The sequence below is a fragment of the Bos mutus genome, chromosome 7 (genome assembly GCF_027580195.1).
Source record: "Bos mutus isolate GX-2022 chromosome 7, NWIPB_WYAK_1.1, whole genome shotgun sequence".
In the NCBI taxonomy this organism is placed as follows: Eukaryota; Metazoa; Chordata; class Mammalia; order Artiodactyla; family Bovidae; genus Bos; species Bos mutus.
Window position 1 is genome coordinate 78,581,433 of NC_091623.1, and position 16,002 is coordinate 78,597,434.

At 37.9% G+C, this 16,002-nt stretch overlaps 1 protein-coding gene across 6 annotated transcripts in view; it reads left to right on the plus strand.

Moving 5' to 3' along the window:
- Window positions 1-16,002, plus strand: part of NSD1 (nuclear receptor binding SET domain protein 1) — a 148,824-nt gene that overhangs the window by 72,325 nt on the left and 60,497 nt on the right. For all 6 annotated transcript variants that reach the window (XM_005904595.3, XM_070374134.1, XM_070374130.1 and 3 more), the window contains 2 exons: window positions 1,313-1,485; window positions 3,752-6,320. In XM_005904595.3, the coding sequence (XP_005904657.1) occupies window positions 1,313-1,485; window positions 3,752-6,320 (2,742 nt within the window). The remainder of the gene's footprint in view (window positions 1-1,312; window positions 1,486-3,751; window positions 6,321-16,002) is intronic.

Here is a 16,002-nt window from a genome sequence, read left to right on the forward strand (position 1 = left end):
TGTCTGTAACAGTGAGTGTTTTGCCTCTCTGTATGGTGTTCTCTGTGTAGCAAGTGCTTTCAGTTCTCTGTATGCTGGCACATCATAAATGTTTGTAGTAATTGAGTTTACTTGTTTTTGGGAGAATGACTTTTCAAATTGACTTTAAGAACCTGTGTGTGTGTGTGTATGTGTACATTTAGTCTTCCTTTATAGGTGGTTTCTGTTGAAGTGTTTACTAGATAGAGACTAAGGAGTTCAGTGTGTGTTTTTTTTTTTTTTAATAGAACTTGTTTATAAAATGTACAATAAAACAAAATTTAACCAGGTTGTAATTCAGTGTGAGTTAAAGTGAATTTTTATATAAAACAATTTCCTTTTTTTAAATAGAGACAAATCATTTTACCTGTGTAGCCCTGGCTGTATTTCTTTTGTGACCTTATTTTTTTTTTACTTATATGAAAAATGATAAGAAAATAAATGTATAGAAGTACATATATTATGTAAATTAGATTGTAATCTTTTCTGGATGAGATTTGTATTGATTTTTGATAATTGCATGCATATAACTTAGGACAGTGAAGAAACTGTAGAATAACTGGATTTTTTTTTTTCCGGCAGTTTTTAATTTATAATTTATTTATTAAGTTATTTATTTATTAATAATAGTTATTTAGTTTTTTATTTCCTTTTCTTTATTTTTCAGAAATTTCTGTAGTTTGAATTATCAAGTCCCAATTTCTCTGCAAATCCAGTGTTTCATTCTGAATTTGTTCTCTCTGAAGTTGTTGAATTTATTATTGTCTGTAAAATGGAGGTTATACCACTTGTTTTTTAGAGTTGATTGTGAAGAATACATGAAAAGCAGCTTGTCCAAAATAGCTGTGCCATAAGTGTTAGCACATCATATGTGGAATAATGTTGAAACATGTCTTCCTCCTTATATTTTAGCATAATATTTTATGTTTGTTTAGTGGTTAGTTCTTGGTAATTGTCATTTTTACAATACTGCAACTTATTATATGCCCTTTGTGATTTCTGGTAATGAGGGTATAAAACTTCTGGTTTGGAATAGATAGCATATCACCAGAGCAAAACATTATATTGTTTCATTAACATCTTAACCATTTTCTTGTCACATAAATTGAAATTTTACTTTCTATCTGACCTACCTTAAAGTTTCTTTTTCTATAGGTTTTAGCTTGTTGTTTTTTATGTTACTTTTAAGTGACAAGAGGCTTCTTTGCAACTGCTATGTTGCTGTTCCCTTGATGATGAGTAGTCTTTTTTTTTTTTTTTAAGTAATGACATTGTGGTTTTTGTTTTTATCTAGTTTCTAACCGCAGGCCCTATCGACAGTACTACGTGGAGGCTTTTGGAGATCCTTCTGAGAGAGCCTGGGTGGCTGGAAAAGCAATCGTTATGTTCGAAGGCAGACATCAATTTGAAGAGCTACCTGTCCTTAGGAGAAGAGGGAAGCAGAAAGAGAAGGGATATAGGCATAAGGTATTTTTTTTTTTTTTTAAAGCGTCTCAGATTATCTTCTTAGGGTTAGAGAGGGAGGAATCCCCAGCCTTTCTGGGACCACTCTTAGGGAACATAATTTTTCCACAAACCAAGGTGGAGGGTATGGTTTGGGGATGACTCTTGTAAGGAGCACGCAGTTCACAGTAGGGTTCTCACTCCTACGAGAATCTAATGCCACCGCTGATCAATGGGAAGCAGAGCTCAGGTAGTTTATGTTAGCCATGGGGGCTGACTCACCTGTCGCTCACTTTCTGCTGTGTGGCCCAGGTCCTAACAGGTCATGGACCAGTATCAGTCTGGGGGTTGGGGACCCCTGGTTTATGGGATCAGCCAAAGGAAGAAATATAATTTTTGAAATATAAGTTGGTGAGAAAATTGTCAGAAAGCATTTTTTTTTTTTTGCAGGGATAAGATAGGGCTAACCTTCCAAATATTTCTAATCAATTTTTTTGAGAAGTGATTTCAGCTTACTTTTGCCATGTCACTTACATGTGATAGTACAAAATGGCACGACCAGTCATGTTTGGGTCTATCTAATTTAAGCAGAAAATGATCATCAAAATGAAATGTTCTTCTCCCTCTCTAGATTAATTATTTTTCTTAAAAATGACAAATATAAGGCTTTGAACATTCTTGTTTTGTTTGTATTTTGGTTTTCGTGTGTGATTATCAATGCTTAAGATTATAGTTTCAAACCTTGTTATGTTTTAATAAAGAACATGATGTTTTTGTTTCATTTGCTTGATGTTGTGTTTTAGTCCATTCTAAAAGGGGAAATAGTTTCTTTTAAATTTGTATTTCCTACTTTTAGACTATTATATAAAAATCATAATTTGGATAATTTTGAGTCAGTATGCAGTCCCTGCTATTTCCAACTGGAGTTTCTTCGTCTCTAAAACTAAGGTATAATATATACCTTGTTGAACTCTCGTGAGGATTAGCAATAAATAATTTGTATGTCACAGTATTCATGCTTTGAAACAACTAATGTGTGCTACTATTAGGATACAGGAGGCTAACTGCATCCTTTCTAATACTTTGGGTAGTTGGTGGTGGGGAGATATCAAAGTTTTTGTGTCAAGCCTTTTAAGTATGTGTATTAAACAAGCCCCCTTTCAAAAGAGTTTGCTTGGGCTTTCAGGTTCTGGAAAATTGATGTACTATGACCATAGCTAGACAATTAATGGCTATGTGTTTGTGTCTAAAGTAAATCAGATGATCTGTATATTGCTTTATAAGAAGAGGCTACCTGTGTAGTGGCCTGAATTGTTACATGGTCAGCAGAACATCTCTTTCACAAGTATTAAAGTATTTGTGGACACTAAATGATAGTTAGAACCTTGACTAACATCTATTGTATGAGGCCAGGGAGGGAAATAAGAGTCTCGAAAATTAGATATATTTCACAGAGCCTCGATGTCCTTATGCTATGCTGCTACTGCTGCTAAGTCGCTTCAGTCGTGTCGGACTCTATGCGACCCCATAGACGGCAGCCCACCAGGCTCCCCCATCCCTGGGATTCTCCAGGCAAGAATACTGGAGTGGGTGCCATTTCCTTCTCCACCTTATGCTATGAGAATTCAAGAGCATGTATAACTTGTTAAGCTATCCAGGGTGTATTGGTGTCTCTGCACTACATGATTAAGCCCAGGACACTGTTTGATTATAATCCAGATTGTATATAAAACATATAGAAAATTCTTGATTAGTCAAGGGCCTGGTGATAACCTGAGTTTCAAATTTCAGGTCTTCTAGGGCAGATCTGACTTAACTCATTTCCAGTTCTAGTTTTTCCACATTCATCTTCTTTAGCCTTTTGTTTTCTCTTTTATGCAACTCAGCAAGTGCTTGGCCTTCATAATTCAGGAAGGAAATCTTTATGATTGGCAGAGTAAGTAGGAGTCATCTGGTTATTCCTTGACTTAGTAATATAATGTTGATTAGTAATGTAATGTAGTAGTCTAATTTATGGTCCACTTTTTGTGCTTTTACTGGTAAGGAGAGTGGAGGGTTTCCAGGATCTCCAGTGATAGATCTTAGTGATAGAAGAAGTGTTGCGGAATCCCCATTAGCTAAGGTCTGACTGGGCTGTGGGAGGTAACAGCCTGACAGTCCCATAAAAGAGCCTCAAAGAAATATAATAAGGCTTGAAAAGCTTCTGATTTGAGAGGTGTTCAGTGATCATTTCCCTATTTCCTCTTCTATTTCTTAGATTAGTAATCATCTTTTTTTCTTTACATTTAAGGTTCCTCAGAAGATTTTGAGTAAATGGGAAGCCAGTGTTGGTCTTGCTGAGCAGTATGATATTCCCAAAGGGTCGAAGAACCGAAAGTGTGTCACCAGTTCAATCAAGTTGGACAGTGAGGAGGATATGCCATTTGAGGACTGTACAAATGATCCTGAATCAGAACATGACCTGTTGCTTAATGGCTGCTTGAAATCTCTGGCTTTTGACTCTGAACATTCTGCAGATGAGAAGGAAAAACCTTGTGCTAAGTCTCGAGCCAGAAAGAGCTCTGATAATCCAAAAAGGACTAGTGTGAAAAAGGGCCATATGCAATTTGAAACACATAAGGAAGAACGGAGGGGAAAGATTCCAGAAAACCTTGGCTTAAACTTTATTTCTGGGGATGTGTCTGATAAGCAGGCCTCAAATGAACTTTCCCGGATAGCGAACAGCCTCACAGGGCCCAGCACTGCTCCAGGAAGTTTCCTGTTTTCTTCTTGTGCAAAAAACACTGCAAAGAAAGAATTTGAGACTTCAAATTGTGACTCTTTACTGGGCTTGTCTGAGGGTGCCTTGATCTCTAAACGTTCTGGGGAGAAGAAGAAATTCCAGCGAGGTCTGATGTGTAGTTCGAAAGTACAGCTCTGCTATATTGGAGCAGGTGATGAAGAAAAACGAAGTGATTCCATTAGTATTTGTACCACTTCTGATGATGGAAGCAGTGATTTGGATCCTGTAGATCATAGTTCAGAGTCTGATAACAGTGTCCTTGAAATTACAGATGCTTTTGATAGATCAGAGAACTTGTTACCTGTGCAGAAAAATGAAAAGGTAAAGTATTCTAGGTATCCTGCCACAAACACTAAGGTAAAAGCAAAGCAGAAGTCTCTGATTACTAACTCACACACGGACCACCTAATAAATTGTACCAAGACAACAGAGCCTGGAACTGAGACGTCTCAGATTAATCTCTCTGATCTTAAAGTGTCAACTCTTGTCCGAAAACCCCAACCAGATTTTAGAAACGATGGATTTTCTCCAAAATTCAACACATCATCAAGCATTTCCAGTGAGAACTCAATAATAAAAGGTGGGGCTAAAAATCAAGCTCTGTTACATTCAAAAAGCAAACAGCCCAAAATTCGAAGTATCAAGTGCAAACATAAAGAAAACCCAGTTGTAGCAGAACCTCCAGTTGCAAATGAGGACTGCAGTTTGAAATGCTGCTCTTCTGATAACAAAGGCTCTCCTTTGGCCAGCATTTCTAAAAGCGGGAAAGTGGATGGACTGAAACTACTGAGCAACATGCATGAGAAAACCAGGGATTCGAGTGACATAGAAACAGCAGTGGTGAAACACGTTCTGTCAGAGTTGAAGGAGCTCTCTTACAGATCCTTAAGTGAAGATGTCAGTGACTCCGGAACGTCAAAGCCATCGAAACCATTACTTTTTTCTTCTGCCTCTGGTCAGAATCACATACCTATTGAACCAGACTACAAATTCAGTACATTACTAATGATGTTGAAAGATATGCATGATAGTAAGACCAAGGAGCAACGAATAATGACAGCTCAGAACTTGGTCTCTTATCGGAGTCCTGGTCTTGGGGACTGTTCTACCAGCAGTCCTGTGTCAGCTCCTAAGGTCTTGGTTTCAGGAGGCTCCAATCACAGTTCAGAAAAAAGTGGAGATGGCACTCAGGATCCAGTCCACCCTGGCCCTGGTGGGGGTGACTCTGCACTGTCTGGGGAGCTGTCTACTTCCCTGCCTGGCTTGGGGTCTGATAAAAGAGACCTCCCTGCTTCTGGCAAAAATCGTTCAAACTGCGTTACTAGGCGCAACTGTGGTCGATCAAAGCCATCCAAATTTCGAGATGGTTTTTCAGCCCAGATGGGAAAGAACACAGTGAACCGTAAAGCCTTAAAAACAGAACGCAGAAGAAAACTGAATGAGCTTCCAGCTGTGACTCTTGAGGCTGCACTACAGGGAGACAGAGAGAGTAGGGGTTCAGAGAACAGCTCCTCCAGAGGTGAAGCAGAAGACCCTGGTAAAGAACCAACCCTTCAATTAATGGGCCATTTAACAAGTGAAGATGGTGCCCATTTTTCCAGTGTTAGTTTTGATAATAAAGTCAACCAGTCTGACCCTGAAAAAATTCCTGAAAAAGGCCCCTCTTTTGAAATCAGGAAAGTCCCAGAGCTGGACTCTGAAATGAACAGTGAGAATGATGAACCCAATAGTATAAATGAAGCAGTGCCTAAAAAGCGATGGCAACGTTTAAACCAAAGGCGCACTAAACCTCGTAAACGCACTAACAGATTTAAGGAAAAAGAAAACTCTGAGGGTGCCTTTGGGGTCTTGCTTTCTGCTGACCCTGTAAAGAAGGAAGATGAGTTCCCAGAGCAGAGACCTCCTGCTTCGACAAACAAACTAGAGGATGCACTGACAGATCCAAATCATGCCAACCACTTAGATTCAGCTGGGCCGCGGTTGAATGTTTGTGATAAATCCAATGCTAGCAATGAGGAGATGGAAAAGGAGCCGGGAATTCCCAGTTTGACTCCTCAACCTGAGCTCCCTGAACCAGGTAAGGATTCCTAACTGTGAAAGAAAGGGACTAGATGAAGTGACGATAATGATACCCTACCAAGTGTGGTCTGTTTTCACGGAAGACCTAAGTGTAAATTGGGAGGGAAGGGTTAATTACTTGAAGTGAAAAAAGGGCTTTATGTAGAAGGGTCTGAATTTTGATGACCAGGTTTCCACATACTTTCAGAAGTTACGTTTTACCAAGAAGCTCTTTTTTCTTTTGCTTTTAATAAGTATCAAGATCTGTTCCCCATTTCATACCTTTTAAAATCTGTGAACTTTGGGGGATGCTGTATTTGAGAGGTTCTGAGTGTAAGATTAAAATCTAGTTGTTAGTTTACAGAAAGCAAATAGATTTTATTGAATGTTAAGCCCTTACAGCTTAAGGAAGGCTCTCCTGTTATATAGACAAAGGGGATATGTTTTTGAAAAAATGTGACTGTTTCATGGTACTTATTTGAAGAACTTAGATGTCTTGCATCCCTTCTGGAATGAAGTTTGAGAATAAATTTTTAAAAATCTGAAATGCCAGGGTATCCTACCTTAGCTGTAGAAGGAAAGCAGCATACATTTTTCAAAATATAAGTATTATGCATTGAACTGACTTTCCCTAAAAGATTTCTCCATGTAGATTCTGTTTTCTAACAGCTTTATTGAAATATAATTCACATATCGTAAAGTTCACCTTTTGAAAATTGGTACTTCAGTGGTTTTTAGTATACTCAGAGACTTGTGCATCCATAAACATGATTAATTTTGGAACATTTGCATCACCCTAGAAAGAAATCTTGCAGCCTTTATCAATCTCTCTTCATCTCAGCCCTGTCTGTAGATTTGCTTGTTCTATACATTTCATATAAATGGAATCATATAATATGTGGTACTTTGGGTTTTTTTGCTTTGTGTTTATATCAGCACTTTATATTTATTATGGTAAAAAACACATGAATTTACCTTCTGAACAAGTTGAAAGTATATACTACAATCTTAACTGTATGCGCATTACTGTACAGCACCATTTATTAAGCATGCTGTACTTTTCCCCATTGTATGTATAGTCTTGTTCAGTCGCTAAATTGTGTCCAACTCTTGCAACCTCATGGACCCTGGCATGCCAGGCTCTTCTGACCTCTACCAGCTCCTGGCGTTTGCTCAGATTCATGTCCATTGAGTTCGTAATGCTACCTGATCATCTTATTCTTTTTGTCGCCCCCTTTTCCTTTTGCCTTCAATCTTTCCCAGGATCAGGGTCTGTTTCCAGTGAGTTGGCTTTGCTTCACGTGTCCAAAGTGTTGGAAATCCTTTGTCAGAGATAATTTGACATACGTTTAAGGGTTTATTTCTGTACTCTCTGTTCTGTTGATCTGTATGTTTGTCTTTATGGTAATAACAAGTTTGTTTTGACTACTGTAGTTGTGTAGTATGTTTTGAAAACAATGTATGATCAGTCTTTGTTAAGAGTATTTTGAGTATAGGATGGCTTTTTTTTATTTCTGCAAAAAATGACATTGGAATTTTGATAGAGTACTGAATCTGAAGATCACTTGTGTAGTATGATGTTTTGTTAATGTTAAATCTTTGAATCCATGAAACAGATTGTCTTTTCATTTATTTGTGTTTAGTACTCAACTCCTTCACATCCTTGCTTAAGTTTATTTGTGAGTGTTTTATTCTTTTTTATTGTATTGTGAGATTATTTTCTTAATTTTCTTTTTGAATTGTTTGTTGTTATATAGAAACACAAACTGGTTTTTAAAAAATTAATTTATATAATTCATTTATTTATTTATTTATTTGATTTGATTTGATTTTTAAACTTTACAATATTGTATTAGTTTTGCCAAAGATCGAAATGAATCCGCCACAGGTATACATGTGTTCCCCATCCTGAACCCTCCTCCCTCCTCCCTCCCCATACCATCCCTCTGGGTTGTCCCAGTGCACCAGCCCCAAACAACTAATCTCAAAAATATACAAGCAACTCCTACAGCTCAACTCCAGAAAAATAAATGACCCAATCAAAAAATGGGCCAAAGAACTAAATAGACATTTCTCCAAAGAAGACATACAGATGGCTAACAAACACAGGAAACGATGCACAACATCACTCATTATCAGAGAAATGCAAATCAAAACCACTATGAGGTACCATTTCACGCCAGTCAGAATGGCTGCGATCCAAAAGTCTACAAGCAATAAATGCTGGAGAGGGTGTGGAGAAACGGGAACCCTCTTACACTGTTGGTGGGAATGCAAACTGGTACAGCCACTATGGAGAACAGTGTGGAGATTCCTTAAAAAACTGGAAATAGAACTGCCTTATGATCCAGCAATCCCACTGCTGGGCATACACACTGAGGAAACCAGAAGGGAAAGAGACACGTGTACCCTAATTCATTTATTTTTAATTGCAGGATAATCACTTTACGGTATTGTGTTGGTTTCTGCTAAACATCAACACACAATCTGATGTTTTTTTAAAAAAATGTTTATTTTTGACTGTGCTGGGTCTTCATTGCAGTGAGGGCTTTCTTCTAATTGTGGCAAGTGGGGGCTGTACTCTCTAGTTGCAGTGTTCAGGGCTCTCATTGCGGTGGCTTCTCTTGTTGCTGAGCACAGGCTCTACGGTGAGCAGGCTTCAGTAGTTGTGGCTCCTGGACTCAGTAGTTGTGGCACACGGGCTTAGCTCCTCCTTGGCATGTGGAATCTTTGTGGATCACAGATCGAACCCATGTCTCCTGCATTGGTAGGCAGATTCTTTACCACTGAGCTACCAGGGAAGCCCAGAAACACAACTGAGTTTTAAATGTTGATTTTTCTATCTTTCAGCTTTACTCAATTCATTATTATTCTTACGGCTTTTTTTTGTGGAATCTTCAGGGTTTTCTTTACATAAGATCATGGCATCTATGAACTGAGATCATTTTACTTTTTCCTTTCCAATTTGAATGTCTTTTATTTATAAAATGTCTTTTATTTATAACTGTTTATAATTCTTGTCAAATAGCTCTGGCTTGGACTTCCAGTGTTGTGTTAAATTGGCAAGAATGGGCATCCTAGCCCTCTTCCTGATCTTTCAGTTTTTCACTATAGATGCTCATGTTAGCTGTGGGATTTTCATATATAACCTTTATTTTAGATTATTTCTTTATGTTCCTAGTTTGTTGAGTGTTTTCTATTAGGAGAAAGTGTTGAATTCAGTCTTTTCTGCACCAATTGAGATGATGGTGGTGCTTCCCAGGTGACTCACAAGTTAAGAATATTCCTGCCAAATCAGGAGAGGCAAGAGATGTGGGTTTTATCCTGAATCTGCTCTCATCTCACATGCTAGCAAAGTAATGCTTGAAATTCTACAAGTCAGGCTTCAACAGTATGTGAACCATGAACTTCCAGATGTTCAGGCTCGATTTAGAAAAGGCAGAGAAACCAGAGATAAAATTGCCAACATCTGTTAGATCATCAAAAAAACAAGAGAGTTCCAGAAAAACATCTATTTCTGCTTTATTGACTACTCCAAAGCCTTTGACTGTGTAGATCACAAAAAACTGTGCAAAATTCTACAAGGGATGGGCATACCAGACCACCTTACCTGCCTCCTGAGAAATCTATGTGCAGGTCAGGAAGCAACAGTTAGAACTGGACATGGAACAACAGACTGGTTCCAAATCAGGAGAGCAGTATGTCAAAGCTGTATATTGTCAGCCTGCTTATTTAACTTCTAGGCAGAGTAAATCATGCAAAATGTCGGGCTGGATGAAGCATAAGCTGGAATCAAGATTGCTGGGAGAAATATTAATAACCTCATATATGCGGATGACACCACCTTTATGGCAGAAAGTGAAGAGGAACTAAAGAGCCTCTTGATGAAAGTGAAAGAAGAGAGTGAAAAAACTGGCTTAAAACTCAGCATTCAGAAAACTAAGATCATGGCATCTGGTCCCATCACTTCATGGCAAATAAATTGGGAAACAATGGAAATAACGAGAGACTTTATTTTTTTGGACTCCAAAATCACTGCAGATGGTGACTGCTGCCATGAAATTAAAAGACGCTTGCTCCTTGGAAGAAAAGCTGTGACCAAACTAGACAGCATATTAAGAAGCAGAGACATGACTTTGGCAACAAAGGTCCGTCTAGTCAAAGCTCTGGTTTTTCCAGTAGTCATGTATGGATGTGATCAGATCAGATGTGATCAGATCAGATCAATCGCTCAGTCGTGTCCAGCTCTTTGCAACCCCATGAATCGCAGCACGCCAGGCCTCTCTGTCCATCACCAACTCCCAGAGTTCACTCAGACTCACGTCCATCGAGTCAGTGATGCCATCCAGCCATCTCATCCTCTGTCGTCCCCTTCTCCTCCTGCCCTCAATCCCTCCCAGCATCAGAATCTCTTCCAATGAGTCAACTCTTCGCATGAGGTGGCCAAAGTACTGGAGTTTCAGCTTTAGCATCATTCCTTCCAAAGAAATCCCAGGGCTGATCTCCTTCAGAATGGACTGGTTGGATCTCCTTGCAGTCCAAGGGACTCTCAAGAGTCTTCTCCAACACCACAGTTCAAAAGCATCAATTCTTTGGCGCTCAGCCTTCTTCACAGTCCAACTCTCACATCCATACATGACCACCGGAAAAACCATAGCCTTGACTAGACGAACCTTTGTTGGCAAAGTAATGTCTCTGCTTTTGAATATGCTATCTAGGTTGGATGTGAGAGTTGGACTATAAAGAAAGCTGAACGCTGAAGAATTGATGCTTTTGAACTGTGGTGTTGGAGAAGACTCTTGAGAGTCCCTTGGACTGCAGGGAGATCCAACCAGTCAATCCTAAAGGAAATGAGTCCTGAATATTCATTGGAAAGACTGATGCTGAAGCTGAAAGTCCAATACTTTGGCCACCTGATGCTAAGAACTGACTCATTGGAAAAGACCCTGATGCTGGGAAAGATTGGAGACAGGAGGAGAAGGGGACAACAGAGGATGAGATGGCTGGATGACATCACCGACTTGATAGACACGAGTTTACTCAAACATGAGTTTGCTCAAGCTCCGGGAGTTGATCATAGACAGGGAAGCCTCATGTGCTGCAGTCCATGGGGTGGCAAAGAGTCCAAAGCGACTGAACTGAGCTGAAAGATATTGAAATCAGGGTGTTGTCTTATTACTGTGGAATTATGTTAGAGAGCAGTAGCAAAAGATATTTGAAAATAACCCATATATTTTCAAGTGTAATGTGTCATTTACCAAGAAAGATTTTTAACCTAGCCATTGAAAGCTTCAGTAAAGTTAGAAGACTGAAAAAGCACAAAGGGCAATTGCAGAGAAGTAAGCATTTAAATGAGCAATTAGTATCAGAATGAGAAATTTATTTCAAAGATACTTTAAAAATCCCATGTATTTGGAAATTAATTGTCCAGTTTTAAACAGTGGGTGTATCTTAAGAAGCCATAGCAAGGAAATAGAAAACAGAAAATAAAAATGCAAAGAGAGTTTTCCAGAATTTGTTGCATGCAGCTTCAGATGCTCAGTGTAGTTGAATACAACATGGAGTTTTGAATAAGGTATGAAAAGAAAGCAAATAATGGACACTAGGATAAAAATTTGTGAAATTTTGAACAAAATCTGTAGTTAATAATGTTGTACATGTTAATTTCCTATTTTTGTTTGTTTTTACAAAGCATAGTATTTCTTTAGGTTCTCAGAATTGAATTAGAAATGTCAAGCCTCATTCAAAAAATGTTTTTAAATCACTAAGAAGATAAGCTTTCTAGACTTTTAGGTGTAATACTTGATGCCAAAATACATGAAATTATATCAAAGTTTTGAGTGAATATAAATTAGAAATCTCGCATTCAGATTAAGTCAAACAAATGGAATGAATGTCATAAAATTTTTTTGCTAGACAATAACTCATTTTTTCCAAAATACATGTTATACATATTGTGTATATATATATGTATACACATATATATATATATGCATATACCCACATAAAAGCTTTTCTATTATGCTTATAAAGACTTAAGAAAGAAAATTTTTTTTAAAAGGATGGAGAAATTGGAAAACATGCTGAATGAAATAGTAGCACTGATTTTGAAATAGAAGAAGTAAAATAAACTAGATAAAAGTAAAAATCATCATAGAGTGTACTTGTTTTTAAACATGACTGCTCAATAGAAACACATCTGGAGCTTTGGAGAAAAAAGTAATACCTGGGCATTTGTATTCTTCAAGAAATTCCAAGATAATTTTGATATCCATCTGGATTTTAAAAAGTGATTACAGGTTTTTCTATAAAATGGTAGTTTAGTCTTAAAGAATTCTAGTATTTTTTGTTGACTGTTATTATTTTTTGTTGACTGTCATGGTTTCTTTTAGATATTGGTGTTCTCTTGTAGATCACTGAGTTTCCTGAATACAATTGTTTTGAGTTCTTTGATAATTCATAGATCTCTGTTACTTTATGATTAGTTTCTGGAGATCTATTTTGATTTTTTGGGATGTGTTTCCTTGTTTCTTCGTATATTTCATAATCCCTCCTCCCCCTACCCCCCTGCCCCTATTTTCATGCATTTGAATTTGATTAAACAGCCACTTTTCTGAGTCTTTACAGAGATGCTTCATATAGGGGAAGGCATACCAATCATCTTGGCTAGAGATTCTGGGGACCTCTGGAGTCTTTTTTGTAGAATGGGTTTGTGTGGACTTGTGTGTGTAGTTTCCTAATCAGAGAGGTTTGTCTATTTCTTTTTCGGGAGTTTGCAATCTCTTGCTTCATCTTGTGTTTTTCTGCAGTACTGCAAGTTAGTTGTTGCTATTGCAACAAGCTTTCTCACTGTCTTTAATTCTCAGCAGCTCCCAGGTATCTAAAGAAGCCAGCTCTCTGTTAGCTCCCACAAGCAGGCCAAACAGGTACTAGTCCCTTGGGCAATTTTCTAAAAACCCAGATTTCCAAATGCTCCCTCTTTTACCTCCCTTTGTAGAGAGAAGCCAGGATTTTAGTACTTTCTCCCAGTCTTACCAATCTGGCCCCTGTCTATGTCACTATAGCCCCTCTGGTTCCACAACATGTTGTTCCCTCTCTCCCTTATTTGTAGTGCCTCCAAGAGTCCAAACTATGTGACTTCTGTTGGGTTCCCAGTCAGATTAGACAGAAACGCAAAAACTTCAATGTTGGACACCTCCAACATTCAGCTTTAAGGGGGAGCTCAATTGTGCTTGCTTTCGGAGTGGCAGTCTCAGGTAAAGTGGATTGGCTCTTTTAATCCATTTCAGTGCTGTTTTTCATGGGTTTGTACTTGCCCTGGGGTACTGTAACTTCCTAACTGATTCTGCCTTCCTGTTGAGGAACTGCCAGAATGTTTTGCAAAGGTGTCTACCTCTACATAAGCACCTATTTAACAAAGCTGTCCTGGTTGGTGTCAAGTGCTATCTCATTACTGTGGTTTTGATTTGCATTTCCCTGATGACTGACAATATTGAACATCTTTTTTTATATGTTTTTTGATCAGTTAAAATGTTTATTGGGCTGTTTGTCTCTATTATTTAATTGTAAGAATTCTTTACATGGTCTATATATAAGTCCACTGTTAGGTATGATTTGCACATATTTTCTCATATTTTATGGGTCACCATTTATATTCTTAATCATATATTTTGAAGCACAGACATTCTTAATTTTGACAAAGTCTGATTTGCCTATTTTTTCTTTGGTTCGTTGTGCTTTTGGTGTCATAGCTAAGTAACCATTGCTTAATCCAGTTGTCTCAGCACAATTTGTAGAGAAGGGTATTCTTTCCCCATTGAATGGTCCTGGCACCCTCTTTGAAAATCTTTTGACCATAAATGTGATGGTTTATTTCTGGACTCTCAGTTCTTTTTTATTAATATATATGTCTAACTATTTGCCAGTACCACAAATTCTTAATCTTTTAGTAATTAATTATTGTAGTTCTGAAATCAGAAAGTGCAAGTCTTCCAACTTTATCCCTTTTCAAGACTATTTTGATTCTTCTGGATTTTTACATTTCTGTATTTATTTTAGGAGCTTCCTATCATTTCTACCAAAAAGCCAGCTGGGATTTTGATAGAGGTTGTGCTGAATCATAGGTCAGTTTGAGCAGTGTTGGCATTGTAACAATGTTAGGTTTTCCAACCTATGAACAAGAGATGGCATTTCATTAATTTAGGTCATCTTTGATTTCTTTCAACAATATTTTGTAGTTTTCAGTGTACAACTCTTGCACTTCTTCTGTTCATTTTATCCCTTAATATTTATATCCTTTTTTGGTGCTATTATAAATAAGATTATTTTCTTAGTTTCATTCTTGGATTTCTCATTGCTAGTATGAGTATTGTACAAGTACAATATAGTTGACTTAAAAAATTTTTTTTACTTATTTTTTTAATTGAAGGATAGTTGCTTTACAGAATTGTTGGTTTCTGCCAAACATCAACATGAATCAGACATAGGTGTACATATGTACCCTCCCTTTTTGAAGCTCTCTCCCACTTTCCTCCCCATCCCACCCCTCTAGGTTGTTACAGAGCTCCAGTTTGAGTTCCCACAGTTGACTTTTATATATTGATCTTATGTGTTGCAACCTTGCTGAACTTTTTTTAAAAGCTCTAATCATTTTATTCTGAATTCCTTAGGATTTCCTGTGGTTCCCTAGTAACTCACATGGTAAAGCATGTGCCTGCAATGCAGGAGACCCGGGTTCGATCCCCGGGTCAGGAGGATCCCCTGGAGAAGGAAATGGCAACCCACTCCAGTATTCTTGCCTGGAGAATTTCATGGACAGAGGAGCCTGGCAGGCTATAGTCCATGGGGTTGCAATGTCTTCAGCCAAAAGAGATTGTTTTGTTTCATCCTTTCTAATCTGGGTACATTTTGTTTCTTTGTCTTGCCTAGTTGCCCTAGCTTAATCCTTCAGTGCATTGTTGAGGACAAGTAGAGTGAACAGACATTCTTGTGTTACTCCTGATGTTAGGGAGGAAAGCTTCTGGGATTTCAGCATTTAACTATGATATTTATTTACTGGGATTTTGATACACAGCCTTTCATACTGAGAAAATTCCGTTCTATAGCTAGTTTGTCTTTCAGATTTTTTTTGTGTGCTTACTGAGATGATTATTCCTGTTTATTTCGTTTAATATGACCTATTAACTTTCTTATGGGGGCTTGAATTTTCCTGTCCATCAGACTGTAAACCGACAGGAGGATCAGTCACAATTTCTCAAGGACTTGTCCTCTCTCCTGCTCCCCTTCTACTTGGTGCCGAAGCACCTTTCCTTGTGGTCTCCTGGGGATTGGGATACAGTTTACTTCTGTTTCACTGTAACTCTGAGGATAGAGTCTTTTGGGGCCCAAGTTTAGTCTCCTTTAAACTCCTGCCTCCCAACAGGGTTGCCAAGAAGTCCTCAGGACAAAATCAGTTTCAGTGCTCTCCTTATTTCCGTGGGCTATTACTTTCCATTGGATTTTGGTTTATAATTCTTTACAGTTTAGTCAGTTTTTACTTTGTTTAAGATAGATTTTTAAACATATTTACGCAGTATTTGTATTTACTTTCAACAGTTGATTTGGGCTGAGTAACTTGCCATTATTATGAACAGTTGTTTATATTTTTGCCTCCCCCGCCCCCTTTAAATTCTTTTTCCTCTGAGATCCCAGAACCAGAGAAG